At 38.6% G+C, this 13,982-nt stretch overlaps 1 protein-coding gene across 2 annotated transcripts in view; it reads right to left on the reverse strand.

Annotated features, from left to right (window-relative positions):
- Positions 1-36: 36 nt before the first annotated feature.
- Positions 37-13,982, reverse strand: part of HSD17B11 (hydroxysteroid 17-beta dehydrogenase 11) — a 59,559-nt gene continuing 45,613 nt past the window's right edge. Inside the window, exons 7-8 of one of the 2 annotated variants that reach the window (XM_064369036.1) lie at positions 2,175-2,239; positions 1,331-1,859 (exon numbers count right to left, since the gene is read on the reverse strand). In XM_064369036.1, the coding sequence (XP_064225106.1) occupies positions 2,206-2,239 (34 nt within the window). In that variant the 3' untranslated portion in view covers positions 1,331-1,859; positions 2,175-2,205. Of the gene's footprint in view, positions 2,240-13,982 lie in introns of both variants that reach the window. The other variant, XM_064369034.1, reaches the window with a different exon arrangement.

Raw genomic sequence — 13,982 nt, forward strand, 5'->3', positions numbered from 1 at the left:
CACCTTGATTTTTGTAGTGATGCCAAGTGCTAGCAGTAACTTAGCTCAGGTCAAGAGAATGCAAGAGAATGTGCTCTCTGGACTTTTTTTTTTTTTAATCTGAAAAGCAGTTATGTACTATATTTCACCTTGAAGTTTCACCTCTAGAAACAATTCTGGAGGCCAGGTGCAGTGGCTCAAACCTGTAATCCCAGCACTTTGGGAGGCTGAGGCAGAGGATTGCTTGAGCCCAGGAGTTCGAGACCAGCCTGGGCAACATAGCAAGACCCGTCTCTTAAAAAAAAAGTTATAGAAAAAAATTAGCTGGATTTCGTGGTACGTGTCTGTAGTCCCAGCTACCTGGGAGGCTGAGGCAGGAGGATTGCTTGAGTCCAGGAGTTTGTGGTGCAGTGAGCTGTGATTGTGTCACTGCACTCCAGCCTAGGCAACAGAACAAGGCCTGGTCTAAAAAAAAAAAAAAAGGAGAAAAAAAGAAAAATAATTCTGGAGATATTGCATCAGCTAATGATCTGTTGTTATCTTTCTATAAATTGTTTCCTTTTTTTAAAATAGGGAAAAGGAGAATGTAGAGATAAGCTTAAGGAAACTTAGATAAAGTCTGAATGAACCCAGCTTAGCTATTTGATTCATTTATTCACAGAAGCTCAGCATCATATTTAAGTTGGCTAATTATTTTACACATGATGATCATTTTGCTGAAAATCTCTTGAGTTTGGGGGAGATTTTAGTATATAAAACCCTCAGTTCCTTTTGTGATAATATTGGAAAGAGTGTTAGACCAGAAGTCTGAAATCTCAACTTTAAAGTGGTGTGGCTTCTTTGTCTGCTGTGTAACAAATTACCATTGACCAGGTTGTTTATAAATGACATAAACTTATTTCTCGCAAGATCCAAGATCAAGGCACTAGCAGATTCCTTGTCGTAAGAGCTGGCTTCCTGGTTTACAGATGGCTGCCATTTCACTGTCACATCAAGAGGCAGAAGGAGGAAGGGAACCCTCCATGTTCTCTTGTATAAGGGCACTAATCTCATGGCAGAGCCCTCATGACCTAATCAACTCCCAAAGGTCTCACTTCCTAAAACCACCACACTGGGGGATAGGATTTCATAATATGAATTTTGAAGGAACACATTCAGCCTATAGCAACTTCCAATAGCCAAGAAGTGGAAACAACCCCAGTGTTTAACAGATAAATGGATGAACAAAATATGACATATATACTTACAATGGAATATTATTCAGCCTCAGAAAGGAAGGAAATTCTGACACATACTCCTAGATAGATAAACCTTAAAGACATTATGCTAAGTGAAATAAGCCAGACACAAACGTATAACTATTGTATGACTGCATTTATATTGTAGCGGGATTCAGAGACTGGAGAGACCATTGAGGTTGCAGGAAGATTTATTTTAGGTGTACACCGGCCCAGCTTGGACTCGTCCAAAATGGCTGAGCATTAGACAAAGCACACAGGCTTTCTTTTATGCTCCTCAAGGGGCAAAAATACAAAGCAGGAAGTACGTTTTACAGAAATGGGCACACAGGCAGTTAATCATCCCTGCCATGTCTTGTGGCATGTCTTACATCTTGAAAAACATGTTTCTAACTTAGCTTATCTGCACAGTGGCCTTGCAGCTGTTCCACCAGGAAAACACGGACTTACAGAACTTTTAAGGAACGTTGAGTCTAGATAAGGTTAAAGTTCTGCAGAAGGGAAGAGAGGCATTTACTATTTCTCCTTAACTTAGGCTCCAGGGGGGACTTCTTACAAACCGTTTTTCTGCTTGCTAGAGTTATTTTAATTTTATATCATGTTGTTTCGTTAATTTTCTCTTCCCTCTTCAGTATGATGTACCTAGAGTAGTCAAATACACAGAGAAAGACAGAAAGTCATATGGTGGTTACTAGTGGATGAGGAGAAAAGGAATGGGGAGTTATTGTTTAATGAATATGGAGTTTCTCTTGGGATGATGAAAGCTCTACGGGTGGATGGAGGTGGTGGTTGTACAGCAGTGTGAATGTGCTTAATGCTACCGATCTGTACACTAAACAATAGTTAAAATGGTAAATTGTATGTTACACATGTGTGATTTCCAGCAATCCTACTTATTTTCTCTATGCTACAGTTTCCTTAACTGGAAAATAGAGATAAAAATAAAGCATACGTTACCCAACATAGATCTTCAGGACACATAACAGCCTCAACCTTCCCTCACACACTGACACACAAAGTGGCTATAACAATCAAATGAGAGAATATGTTTATGAAATAGTTTTGCAAGTAGTGAATGGTTATATAAATCAAATCATAATAATAGTAAGAATTCAAATGTGTTAATCACTTACTATATATCATGGACTGATTTAAGGGCTTTACATAGCAACTTATTTAATCTTCACAAGATACATTTGAGGTAGGTGCTATTAAAATCTGCATTGTACAGATGAGGAAACTGATGTACAGGCAAATTAGGTAACTTAGTTGTAAGAGTAAAGTAACAGCTGGTAAGAGGTGGAGTGAGGATTTAAACCCAGGAAGCCTGACTCTGTAGTCTTAACGTTTAACTTAGATCAGTGGTTCTCAACTAGGATTACTTTTGTTCCACAGGGTACATTTTGGCATGTCTGGAGACATTGTTTGTTGCCACAGTTCAGGCATGCCACCATCATCTATCTAATGCGTAGAGGCCAGGGAAGCTGCTGAACTCTTTACAATTCACCGGAAAGTCCTGTGCATTGAAACCAAGAATTATTTAGCCCAAATGTGAGTAGCCTCAACTAAGGCTGAGGCCTGGCCTATACTTACATTATATTGGAGACAGTGTAATTGGTTCTTGAAGTTTGAACCTTGGATGAATTTATGACAAAAAATTAGTACTTGGTTATATCTTTCTGCATGCAAGTTTGCTGTGACGTTTATATGGAACTGTTAGATATTGACATAGGTACTCTAGATCAGACCCCACGCTGGGCTGCAGTGCAGGAATCTGTTTTCAGATTGAATGTCTATAATTTGAATATCTAGCTTGCTCAGAGGGGGCTAGACTAACGGGACTAATGCTATCTAAATTAATATATTACTGATATTACTGATGTACTTTTGAAAGGCAGTTTTAAAATTTACAGTGGAATCTAGATTATTTTACACATTGGGATATTTTTATTATGCAAGAATTAAGAATCTTTGAGACAGTGAACAACACTTTTTAATACTGTTCTCAAATTGTTTGGTTGCTGAGAAATTTTATTTCATATGAGACAACCTAGTGAACTCTCTCTTTTTTTTTTTTTTTTTTTGCTTGTTTTCTAGGGGACAGAATGTTCGTGTTCCTCTAATACAGGGTTCACATTTGCCCCAACATAGAAACATACACTTTACCCCTTGATTTTTTTTTTTTTTTGAGGCTGAGTCTCACTCTATTGCCCAGGCTGGAGTGCAGTGGTGCGATCTTGGCTCACTGCAACCTCTGCCTCCCAGTTCAAGTGATTCTCATGCCTCAGCCTCCCGGGTAGCTGGGATTACAGGCACCTGCTGCCACGCCCAGCTAGTTTTCATACTTTTAGCAGATATAGGGTTTTACCATGTTAGCCAGGCTGTTCTCAAACTCCTGACCTCCAGTGATTCACCCGCCTCGGCCTCCCAAAGTGCTGGGATTACAGGCGCTAGCCACTGCGCCCAACCTCCCTTGATTTTTTGCCCTAAGTTTTAGAGACTTTTTGCTTATATGTCTTTATGACATCATTGGTTTACTTTTTACTTTTTACTAACAAGTAAAAATATTTAGTTTGCTTTGATCATATTTTATGTCAGTTTCCTACTGATATGAATGAAGACACCTTAAATTTATCATGAATTTGTCTTTAACTCACATTATAGGATGAGATGCTTTCAGTAAAATTTTCTCAACTAAGCTAAAATCATCCATAGTATTTAGAATCTTATTAAAATAAGACATTTTCTAAATTTTGTCTGCTCTTTTTTCTTTCATTAATGTCCCTCTTGAGAGCCATCTGCCTACCAATTTTAGAAATGTAATTATCTTTATTCAGGTAAGAATAATTATCTTTGAACAAAGGGTCAACACTAAGCCATCATTTCCTTGAAGACCATGAAACAAGGAAGTTACAGAATTTATGCACATTAATCTACTGTTTGTTTAGGCTAACCGTAGTAACCTGACAAGTAGAGGTTTGGAAATACAATCTCTTCAAATACATACTCTTTTCTTTTCCTCCCTGCTGGGGTTCATTAGTTCATTGTCAAGGGTTCTATTCATACGTACTGCCAAACCGATAAAGTGGTATTAGGTATTCTTAAAAGACATATAAACCTCTCCTTGTGTATCCAAAACCCCTATCCAAATACACAAACCCCAAACTCACATTTCATGCAGAGCCTTGGCATGTTTCGGTTATAAAACCTCTTGCTTCATCACTGCATACCAATCCCCCTTGTAGTAGCCAAGAGAGAGTCCTGATCTCTACAGTCTGGTTCTCAATCTTTCTTTTCTTGTTCTCCTAATTCTTCTTCCTCTGTTTATTCCAAACTCTTCCTGCCTAAAGTTTGTCTCTTTTGCTTTCAAATATTTTCAGATCTCTCCCATTATAAAAATATTCAAGGAAATCATCATGCCTTCCATGTTTTACTACCAAATTAGTCTACAGTGATTACCTCTGTTTTCTGACTTCCCATTTCCTTAAGAACACAGAAATCTCTTGTCCTTTTACCTTTTTTACTCTACTTAGTGCAAAGTGCTATGACAGCTGCATATAAGGAGCAACAGGAGTTCACAGGAAAGGCAAATTACCCAGCCCTGAGGATGGAAGTGGGAGGTGACCTATAAATGGGCCCCTGAGGATGAGAGGAGTAAGCTGGGTAATGAAGAAGATAAGACTGTTCCAGATATAGAAAACCGCATATGCTAACACTGGGAGGTGAGGATCATGGCAAGGTAGAAGCTCTGGCTGGGCGCGGTGGCTCAGGCCTGTAATCCCAGCACTTTGGGAGGCAGAGGCAGGAGGATCACTTGAGCCCAGGAGTTCGAGACCAGTTTGGGCAATGTGGTAGAACCCTGTCTCTACTAAAATACAAAAATTAGCTGGGCATGGTGGTGTACGCTGGTAGTCCCAGCTACTTAGGAGGCTGAGGCACAAGAAACACTTGAATCCAGGAGTCGGAGGTTGCAGTGAGCTGAGATTGTACCACTGTACGCCAGCCTGACAGAGTGAGAACCTGTCTCAAAAAACAAACAAACAAACAATAAAAATAAAAAAGAAGTTCTGTCTTGGAGAGCAGGGTGTGGGGTAGAGAGGAGTTGGAGAACTTAGCAGGGGCTCAATCACTCAGAAGCATAGGATCAGTAAGGGCTAGTGAAAGGTGTTGAGCAGGGAGCTGATACCATCGGACGCAAACCCCAGAAATGCTGCAGTATGGAGAATGCATTAAAGGGAGGACAAGAACAGACGGACGGAGAACAGTTAGGTAGATTTTCATTAATCTAGACCAGGCTGGGCACAGTGGCTCATGCCTGTAATCTCAGCAACTTGAAAGGCTAAGGTGGGTGGATCACTTGAGCTCAGGAGCTCAAGACCAGCCTGAGCAACATAGGGAGACCCCTATTCTACAAAAAATACAAAAAGTAGCCAGGCATGGAGGCCCGTGCCTATAGACCCAGCTACTCAGGAGGCTGAGTCAGGAGGATCACTTTAGCCTGGGAAGCGGAGGTTGGAGTCAGCTGAAGTCATGCCACTGCACTCTAAGGCCTGGACGACAGAGTGAGACCCTGTCTCAAAATCATCATCATCATCATCATCATCATCATCACAATCATCTAGCTCAGAAGTCACAGTGGACTGAATGAGGGTGGTGGCAAATGAGACATTAAGGAAACAGAATAATACAAATACATAGGCATTTATTAATTAAATATATAGAAAACACTTGGTTTGTTTCAGGGCCTATTCCAAGTATTAGGGTTATACCAGCGAACAAAATAGATGAAAACAAATCTGCTCCCTTGGGAAAATAACACTTTAGGTGCAATGTAGACAATAAAGAAGATAAATAAACAAAATATATAGAATCCTCTATAGTGATAAGTGCCAAGGAAAAAAATACAGAATAGAGGGAGAAATGGAATCCTGTAGGGTGTGGCTGTGTGGGGTAGGGTTGCAGTTTTACATGTAGAGTAAGAAGACCTCAAAAGAAAGACCTAAGCAAAAAGAATTAAAAGAAAGAAGGAGCTAGCTATGTAGATATCTGGAGGAAAAGCATCTAGAGAGGGTGAATAGTAATATACTAAGGCCTTGAAATAGAAACGTGCCTTGTGGGTTGAGGATCATCAAGGGGACCTATGTAGCTGGAGAGAATGGAATGAGGGTGAGGGTAGTGTGACAGTTTTATGGGTCAACATGACTAGGCTACAGTCCTTGGTTATCCAATCAAACACTAATCTAGGTATTGTTCTGAAGGTATTGTAGACTTGGTTAACATCTGTATTCAGTAGTCTTTAAGTAAAGGAAATTATTCTTCATGATGTGGATGGGTCTTAACCAATTAGTTGGAAGGTTGTGAAAGCAAAACCGAGGTTTTCCTGAGTAAAAAGAGGTTCTGCTTCAAGATTGCGCCATCAGTTCCTACCTTAGAGTTTTCAGTTTTCTGGGCTACCCTACAGATCTCAGACCCACTAGCCTCCCACAATCACTTAAGTCAATTTCTCAATTTCTTGAAATACATCTCTCTCTCTCTCTCGTGTGTGTGTGTGTGTGTGTGTGTGTGTGTGTGTTGTGTGTATATATAAATGTATGCATACACAGTCTCCTACTGTTTCTCTGGAGAACCCTGATTTATACAGGTAGTAAGCTAGTGGGCAGTGGGCAGTAAGGTAGTAGGGACAAAAGGCTAGATTACATATGGCCCTGTAAAGTCATGGTAAGGACTTTAGCTTTAAGTTTTAGATGAGAAGTTAATGGAGAATTTTGAGCCTGAAGCATGACATAATCTCGTATATCTTTTTTTAATTTTTATTTTTAGGTTCAGGGGTACATGTGCAGGTTTGCTATATAGGTAAATTGCATGTCATGGAGGTTTGGTGTACAGATTATTTCATCACCCAGGTAATAAGCACAGGACCCAACAGGTACTTTTTCAACCCTCACCCTCCTCCCGCCCTCCGCCCTCAAGTAGGCCCCTGTGTCTGTTGTTCCCTTCTTTGTGTCCATATGTATTCGGTGTTTAGCTCCCACTTATAAGTGAGAAGATGTGGTATTTGGTTTCCTGTTCCTGTGTTAGTTTGCTTAGCCTAATGGCCTCCAGCTCCATCCATGTTGCTGTGAAGGACATGATCTTCTTCTTTTTATGGCTGTGTAGTATTCCATGGTGTATCTGTACCACATTTTCTTTATCCAGTCTACCAGTGATGGTCATTTAGGTTGATTCCATGTCTTTGCTATTGTGAATAGTGCTGTGATGAACACACATGTGTATGTGCCTTTATGGTAGAATAGTTTATAGTCCTTTGGGTATATATATTCAGTAATGGAGTTAATGGGTTGAATAGTAATTCTGTTTTAAATTCTTTGAGAAATTGCCAAATTGTTTCCCACAAATTGTTTCCCACAATGGCTGAACTAATTAACATCCCCACTAGCAGTGTATAAAGTGTTCCCTTTTCTTCACAACCTTGCCAGCAACCCTTATTTTTTGACTTTTTATAATAGCCATTCTGACTAGTGTGAGATGGTATCTTATTGTGGTTTTGATTTGCATTTCTCCAGTGATTAGTGATGTTGAACATTTTTTCATGTGTTTTGTGGTCACAAGTATGTCTTCTTTTAAAAAAATGTCTGTTTATGTCTTGTGCCCACTTTTTTATGGGGTTGTTTTTTGCTTGTTAATTTGTCAAAGTTCCTTATAGATTCTGGATATTAGACTTTTGTTGAATGTACAGTTTGCAAATATTTTGTCCTTGTTTAGGCTGTCTGTTTACTCTGTTGATAGTTTCTTTGCTCTGCAGAAGCTCTTTAGTTTAACAAATTAGGTCTCATTTGTCAATTTTTGTTTTTGTTGCAATTGCTTTTTGTGCCTTCTTCATGAAATCTTTGCCAGGGCCTGCGTCCAGAATGGCATTTCTTAGATTATCTTACAAGATTTTTATAGTTTTAGGTTTACATTTAAGGGTTTAATCTATCTTGAGTGGATTTTTGTATATAGTGTAAGGAACAGGTCTAGTTTCAATCTTCTGCATATGGCCAGTCAGTTATCCCCTTCTCCATTGCTTGTTTTTGTTGACTTTGTTGAAAATCAGATGGTTGTAGATGGTACAGCATTATATCTGGGCTCTACTCTGTTTCATTGGTCAACATGTCTGTTTTTGTACCAGTACCATGCTGTTTGATTACTGTAGCCTTGTAGTATAGTTTGAAGTTGGGCAATGTGATAGCTGCAGCTTTGTTTTTCGCTTAGGATTGCCTTGGTTGTTCAGCCTCCTTTTTGGTTCCATATGAGTTATTTTTGTTTGTTTGTTTTGAAACGAAGTCTCACTCTGTTGCCTGCGCTGGAGTGCAGTGGCATAATCTTGGCTTACTGCAACCTCCATCTCCCAGGTTCAAGCAATTCTCCTGCTTCAGCCTCCCAAGTAGCTGGGATTACAGGCATCCGCCACTATGCCCAGCTAACTTTTTGTATTTTTAATAGAGACAAGGTTTCACCATGTTGGTCAGGCTGGTCTCAAACTCCTGATCTTGTGATTCGCCTGCCTCGGCCTCCCAAAATGCTGGGATTTTAGGCGTAAACCACCACACCTAGCCTCCATATGAATTTTAAAATAATTTTTTTTCTAATTCTGTGAAGACTGTCATTGGTAGTTTGATAGGAATAGCATTAAATCTGATAAATTGCTTTGGGCAGTATGGCCATTTTTACAACATTGATTTCTTCCCGCTCATAAGCATGAAATATTTTTTAATTTGTTTGTGTCATTTCTGATTTCTTTGAGCAGTGTTTTGTAATTCTTATTGTAGAGATCTTTCATCTTTCTAGTTAGTTGTATTCTCAGGTATTTTATTCTTCTCTTGGCTATTGTGAATGGGATTGCTTCTTGATTTGGCTCTCAGCTTGGATGTTGTTTATGTACATGAATGCTACTGACTTTTGTACATTGATTTTGTATCCTGAAGCATTGCTAAAGTTGTTTATCAGATTGTATTAGTCCATTTTCATGCTGCTATAAAGAACCACCCAAGACTGGGCAATTTATAAAGAAAAAAGATTTAATTAACTCACAGTTCATCATGGCTGGGAAGTCCTCAGGAAACTTACAATCATGGTAGAAGGCAAAGGGGAAGCAAGGCACATTCTTCACAAGGCAGAAGGAAGGAGAAGTGCCGAGTGAAGGGGGAAGTGCCCTTTATAAAACCATCAGATCTTGTGAGAACATATTATCATAAGAACAGCATGGGAGAAATCACCCCCATGATTCAATTACCTCCACCTGGTCTCTCCCTTGACACATGGGGATTACAGTTCAAGATGAGATTTGGGTGGGGACACAAAGCCTAACCATATCACAGATCAATGAGCTTTTGAGCAGAGACTATGGGATTTTTCTAAGTATAGAATTGTATCTCATCTGCAAACAAGCAGTGTTTTACTTCCTCTTTTCTTATATGGATGCCTTTTCTTTCTTTCTTTTGCCTGGTTGCTCTGGCTGGGATTTCCAGTACTGTGTCGAACAGTTGGGAGAGAGGGTGTCCTTGTTTTGTGCCAGTTTTCAAGGGGAATGCTTCCAGCTTTTGCCCATTCAGTATGATATTGGCTGTGGGTTTTTCATAGATGGCTCTATTATTTTGAAGTACGTTCCTTCAATGCCTAGTGTTGAGAATTTTTAACATGAAGGGATGTTGAATTTTGTTGAAAGCCGTTTCTGCATTTATTGAGATGATCATGTGGTTTTTGTTTTTAGTTCTGTTTATATGATAAAACATATTTATTGATTCGTGTAGGTTGAAACAATCTTGTATCCCAGAGATAATGCCTACTTGATTGTGGTGGATTAGGTTTTTGATATGCTGCTGAGTTCCGTTTACTAGTATTTTGTTGAGGATTTTTATGTCTATGTTCTTCGAGGATATGGGCCTGAAGTTTTCATTTTTGTGGTGTCTCTGCCAGGTTTTGGTATTAGGATGATGCTGGCCTCATTGAATGAGTTAGGGAGGAGTCCTTCCTCCTCAATTTTTTGGAATAGTTTCAGTAGAAATGGTACCACCTCTTTTTAATACATCTGGCAGAATTTGGCTGTGATTCTCTCTGGTCCTGGGCTTTTTTGTTGTTGTTAGGCTTTTTATTACTGATTCAATTTTAGAACTCCTCATTGGTCTGCTCAGTGATTCAATTTCTTCCTGGTTCAATCTTGGGAGGCTGTATTTCCAGGAATTTTCAATTTCTTCTAGGTTTTCCAACTTGTGTGCATAGGAGTATTCATAGTAGTCTGTGAGGGTTTTTTGTATTTCTGTGGGGTTATTGGTAACCCCTTTGTCATTGCTGATTGTGTTTATTTGGATCTTCTCTTTCTTCATTAGTCTAGCTATGTGGTCTGCCTATCTTATTTATTTGTTCAAAGAATCAATTCTTGGATTTGTTACTCTTTTGAATTTTTTTTTTAAATCTCAATTTCCTTCATTAAGCTCTGATTTTGTTATTTCTTTCATTCTGCTAGCTTTGGAATTGGTCTGCTCTCTTTTCTCTAGTTCCTCTACATGTGATATTAAGTTGTTAATTTGAGATCTTTCTAACTTTTTGACTGGGCATTTTGCTCCATAAACTTCCCTCTTAACAACATTGCTTTAGCTATGTCCCAGAGATTCTGGTATTTTATATCTTTGTTCTCCTTAGTTTCAAAGTATTTCTTGATTTCTGCATTAATTTCATTGTTTATCAAAAAGTCATTCAGGAGCAGTTTGTTCAATTTTCATGTAATGGTATAGTTTTGAACAATTTTCTTAGTATTGATTTCTATACTAATTGTGCTATGGTTCAAGAATCCTTAGTATGATTTCAGGTTTTTAAAATTTGCTGAGGACTGTTTTATGTCCAATTATGTGTTTGATTTTAGGGTATGTGCAATGTGCAAATGAGAAGAATGTATATTCTGTTGTTCTTGGGTGGAGAGTTCTGTAGGTATCTCTTAGGCCCATTTGGTCAGTGTTGAGTTCAAGTCCTGAAAAATCTCTGCTAGTTTTCTGCCTCAATGATGTGTCTAATATTTTCAGTTGGATGTTGATGTCTCTCACTATTATTTTGTGGTTATCTAAGTCTCTTCATAGAGCTCTAATAACTTGTTTAATGAATCTGCATGTGCTCCTGTGTTGGGAGCATATTTAGGATAGTTAGTTCTTCTTATTCCCATTATGTAATTCCCTTCTTTGTCTTTTTTTGTCTTTGTTGGTTTAAAGTGTTTTGTCTGAAATTAGAAGAGCAACCTCTGATTTTTTTTTTTTCTATTTGCTTGGTAGATTTTTCTCCATCCCTTTACTTTGAGCCTATGGGTGTCACTGCATGTGGGAAAGGTCTCTTGAAGACAGAGACCTTATAGGTCATTGAATCTTGCTTCTTTATCCAACTTGCCACTCCTTGCCTTTTAATTGGGGCATTTTGCCTAGTTACAGTCAAGTTTAATATTGATATGTGAGGATTTGATCCTGTCATTTTGTTGTTAACTGGTTATTTTGCAGATTTGCTTGTGTGGTTGCTTTGTAGTGTCAATGGTCTATGTACTTAAGTGTGATTTTGTAGTGGCTGGTAATAACCTATTTTTTTCCATATTTAGCACTCCCTTCAGGACCTCTTATAAGGCAGATCTGGCAGTAATAAATTCTCTTAGCATTTGCTTGTCTGAAAAAGATTAGTTCTCCTTCACTTATGAAGTTTAGTTTGGCTGGGTATAAAATTATTGGTTGGAATTTCTTTTATTTAAGAATGCTGAATATAGGCCCCCAATATCTTCTGGCTTATAGGTTTTCCACTGAAAGGTCCATTGTTAGCTTGATGAAGTTCCCTTTGTAGATGGCCTGTCCCTTCTCTCCAGCTGCCTTGACAATTTTTTCTTTCATTTCGACCTTGGAGAATCTGATGAGTATGTGTCTTGGGGATGGTTACTCAGTCAGACAAAAATAAAGAAAAAGATTAGGCTGGGCATGATGGCTCATGCCTGTAATCTCAACACTTTGGGAGGATGAGGCAAGAGGATCACCTGAACCTAGGAGTCCAAGACTCCTAGGTGAGACCTCATCTCAACAATAACAAAAACTTAGCCAGGCATGGTGGTGTGCACCTGTAGTTCCAGCTATCAATGAATCTCCTGGTTCAGGACCACAGAATACCATAATAGTTGACAATGAGCAATCATTATCCATTCACCTGAAGACAACATAAAGCTCTTTGATTTTAGTATGTCCTCAGAATTAGCTCTACTGATGACTGAGATGAATTTTTCCACCAAACTGCTGAGAAGTGAAATCAGTTAGGATTAACTTCATGCAAATAACATTGACAAGTTTTCAGACTTTGAGACACAGGACTAATTGCCTGATATTGGTGAGTTAGAGCAAGCTTTTTCTTCTTGTTATTCTTCTTAATGTGGAGAACAAAATTCAAAATCCCCATGGTACTACAGTCATTCATCTTTCCTCCAGAATAAGGGCTATAGACTCCAAGTTTCCTCTGGGTTTCTGCTACTACTGCTGTGTTCACACCTAGTTCAATGCCTTCTAACAATGCCTTCTGCAGTGGACTGCTGAGCGACTAAGTGGCAAACTGTGCCTGCCACATGGTTAACATTCAATAAATGGGGCACACTACCATTTGCCTGCATAACATTGAAAGAAGTAATGCTTATTTCTCATACTGGTTAATGCTAAAGTTCCTCCAATTGTTAATTTATGACAAGTGTTTTAGGAGCCAAAATATGTTTATTGGGAAAAGTTGTCGGTATGTTTTGGGTCTTGATTATTTACTGAAGTTTGCTAAAGGCTTTCACTGGCAGGTGGCTGGCTGTCTGGAACAAGTATAATTTAATCAAAAGAATAAACAATTAAATCTATTTCAAAGTGAGTTAGAACCTGAGTGTAACAGTCTCTCCACTTTCTAGTGGCATTTATGTTATCAGGATAGGTGTTTAAGTAAATCTATAAATTCTGTGGATATTCAACCCTAGAGTGCTAGTAGAGTATAGCCAATGTATGGAGAGGAATCTAAGTTATATTACTCAAATATAATGTTTGGAAGACAATAATTTTTGACCCTTACGTGTTCACACTAACTAAATGCAGAATGTAGTCCAACAGCAATGGTATTTTGATTCTCTGAATTAGAAGAATTGATGGGAAAGAGGGAGAAATTTATTGCAGAAATGATGCTTTCTGAGAAATTATCTTATATGTTATAGAATCTGTAATATAACCTTCCTTAAGCATATTACCATATGATCCTTATAATTTGTAATGATATTACTTAACTTATTGCATGGGCTAGTTGATGTAAGTTAAGCGTTTAGGACAGTAGCTAATACATGTTGAACAAATATTAGTTTCTGCTTAGATCAAAATCTTTCTCTAAAAATTTTCTGAACCTAAATGTAGCTTATTTGCTACATTTAACAGGATGTCAAAGGATTTGCCTTATGTGTTTTCTGAATATAAACTTTCTGATAAAAGGATTAAAGTTCTTCATGTGTATGTGTTTAATATAGTTGTTGTTGTTGTTTTTGAGACGGAATCTTGCTTAGTGGCACGATCTCGTCTCACTGCAACCTCTGCCTCCTGGGTTCAAGTGATTCTCTTGCCTCAGCCTCCCAAGTAGCTGCATTACAGGTGCCCGCCACCACACCCAGCTAATTTTTGTATTTTTAGTAGAGATGGGGTCTCACCATGTTGGCCAGGTTGGTCTCAAACTCCTGACCTTGTGATCTGCCCATGTCGGCCT

This window comes from Aotus nancymaae, unplaced genomic scaffold (genome assembly GCF_030222135.1).
Source record: "Aotus nancymaae isolate 86718 unplaced genomic scaffold, 86718_ANA_hifiasm-v0.15.2.pri h1tg000006l, whole genome shotgun sequence".
Lineage (NCBI taxonomy): Eukaryota > Metazoa > Chordata > Mammalia > Primates > Aotidae > Aotus > Aotus nancymaae.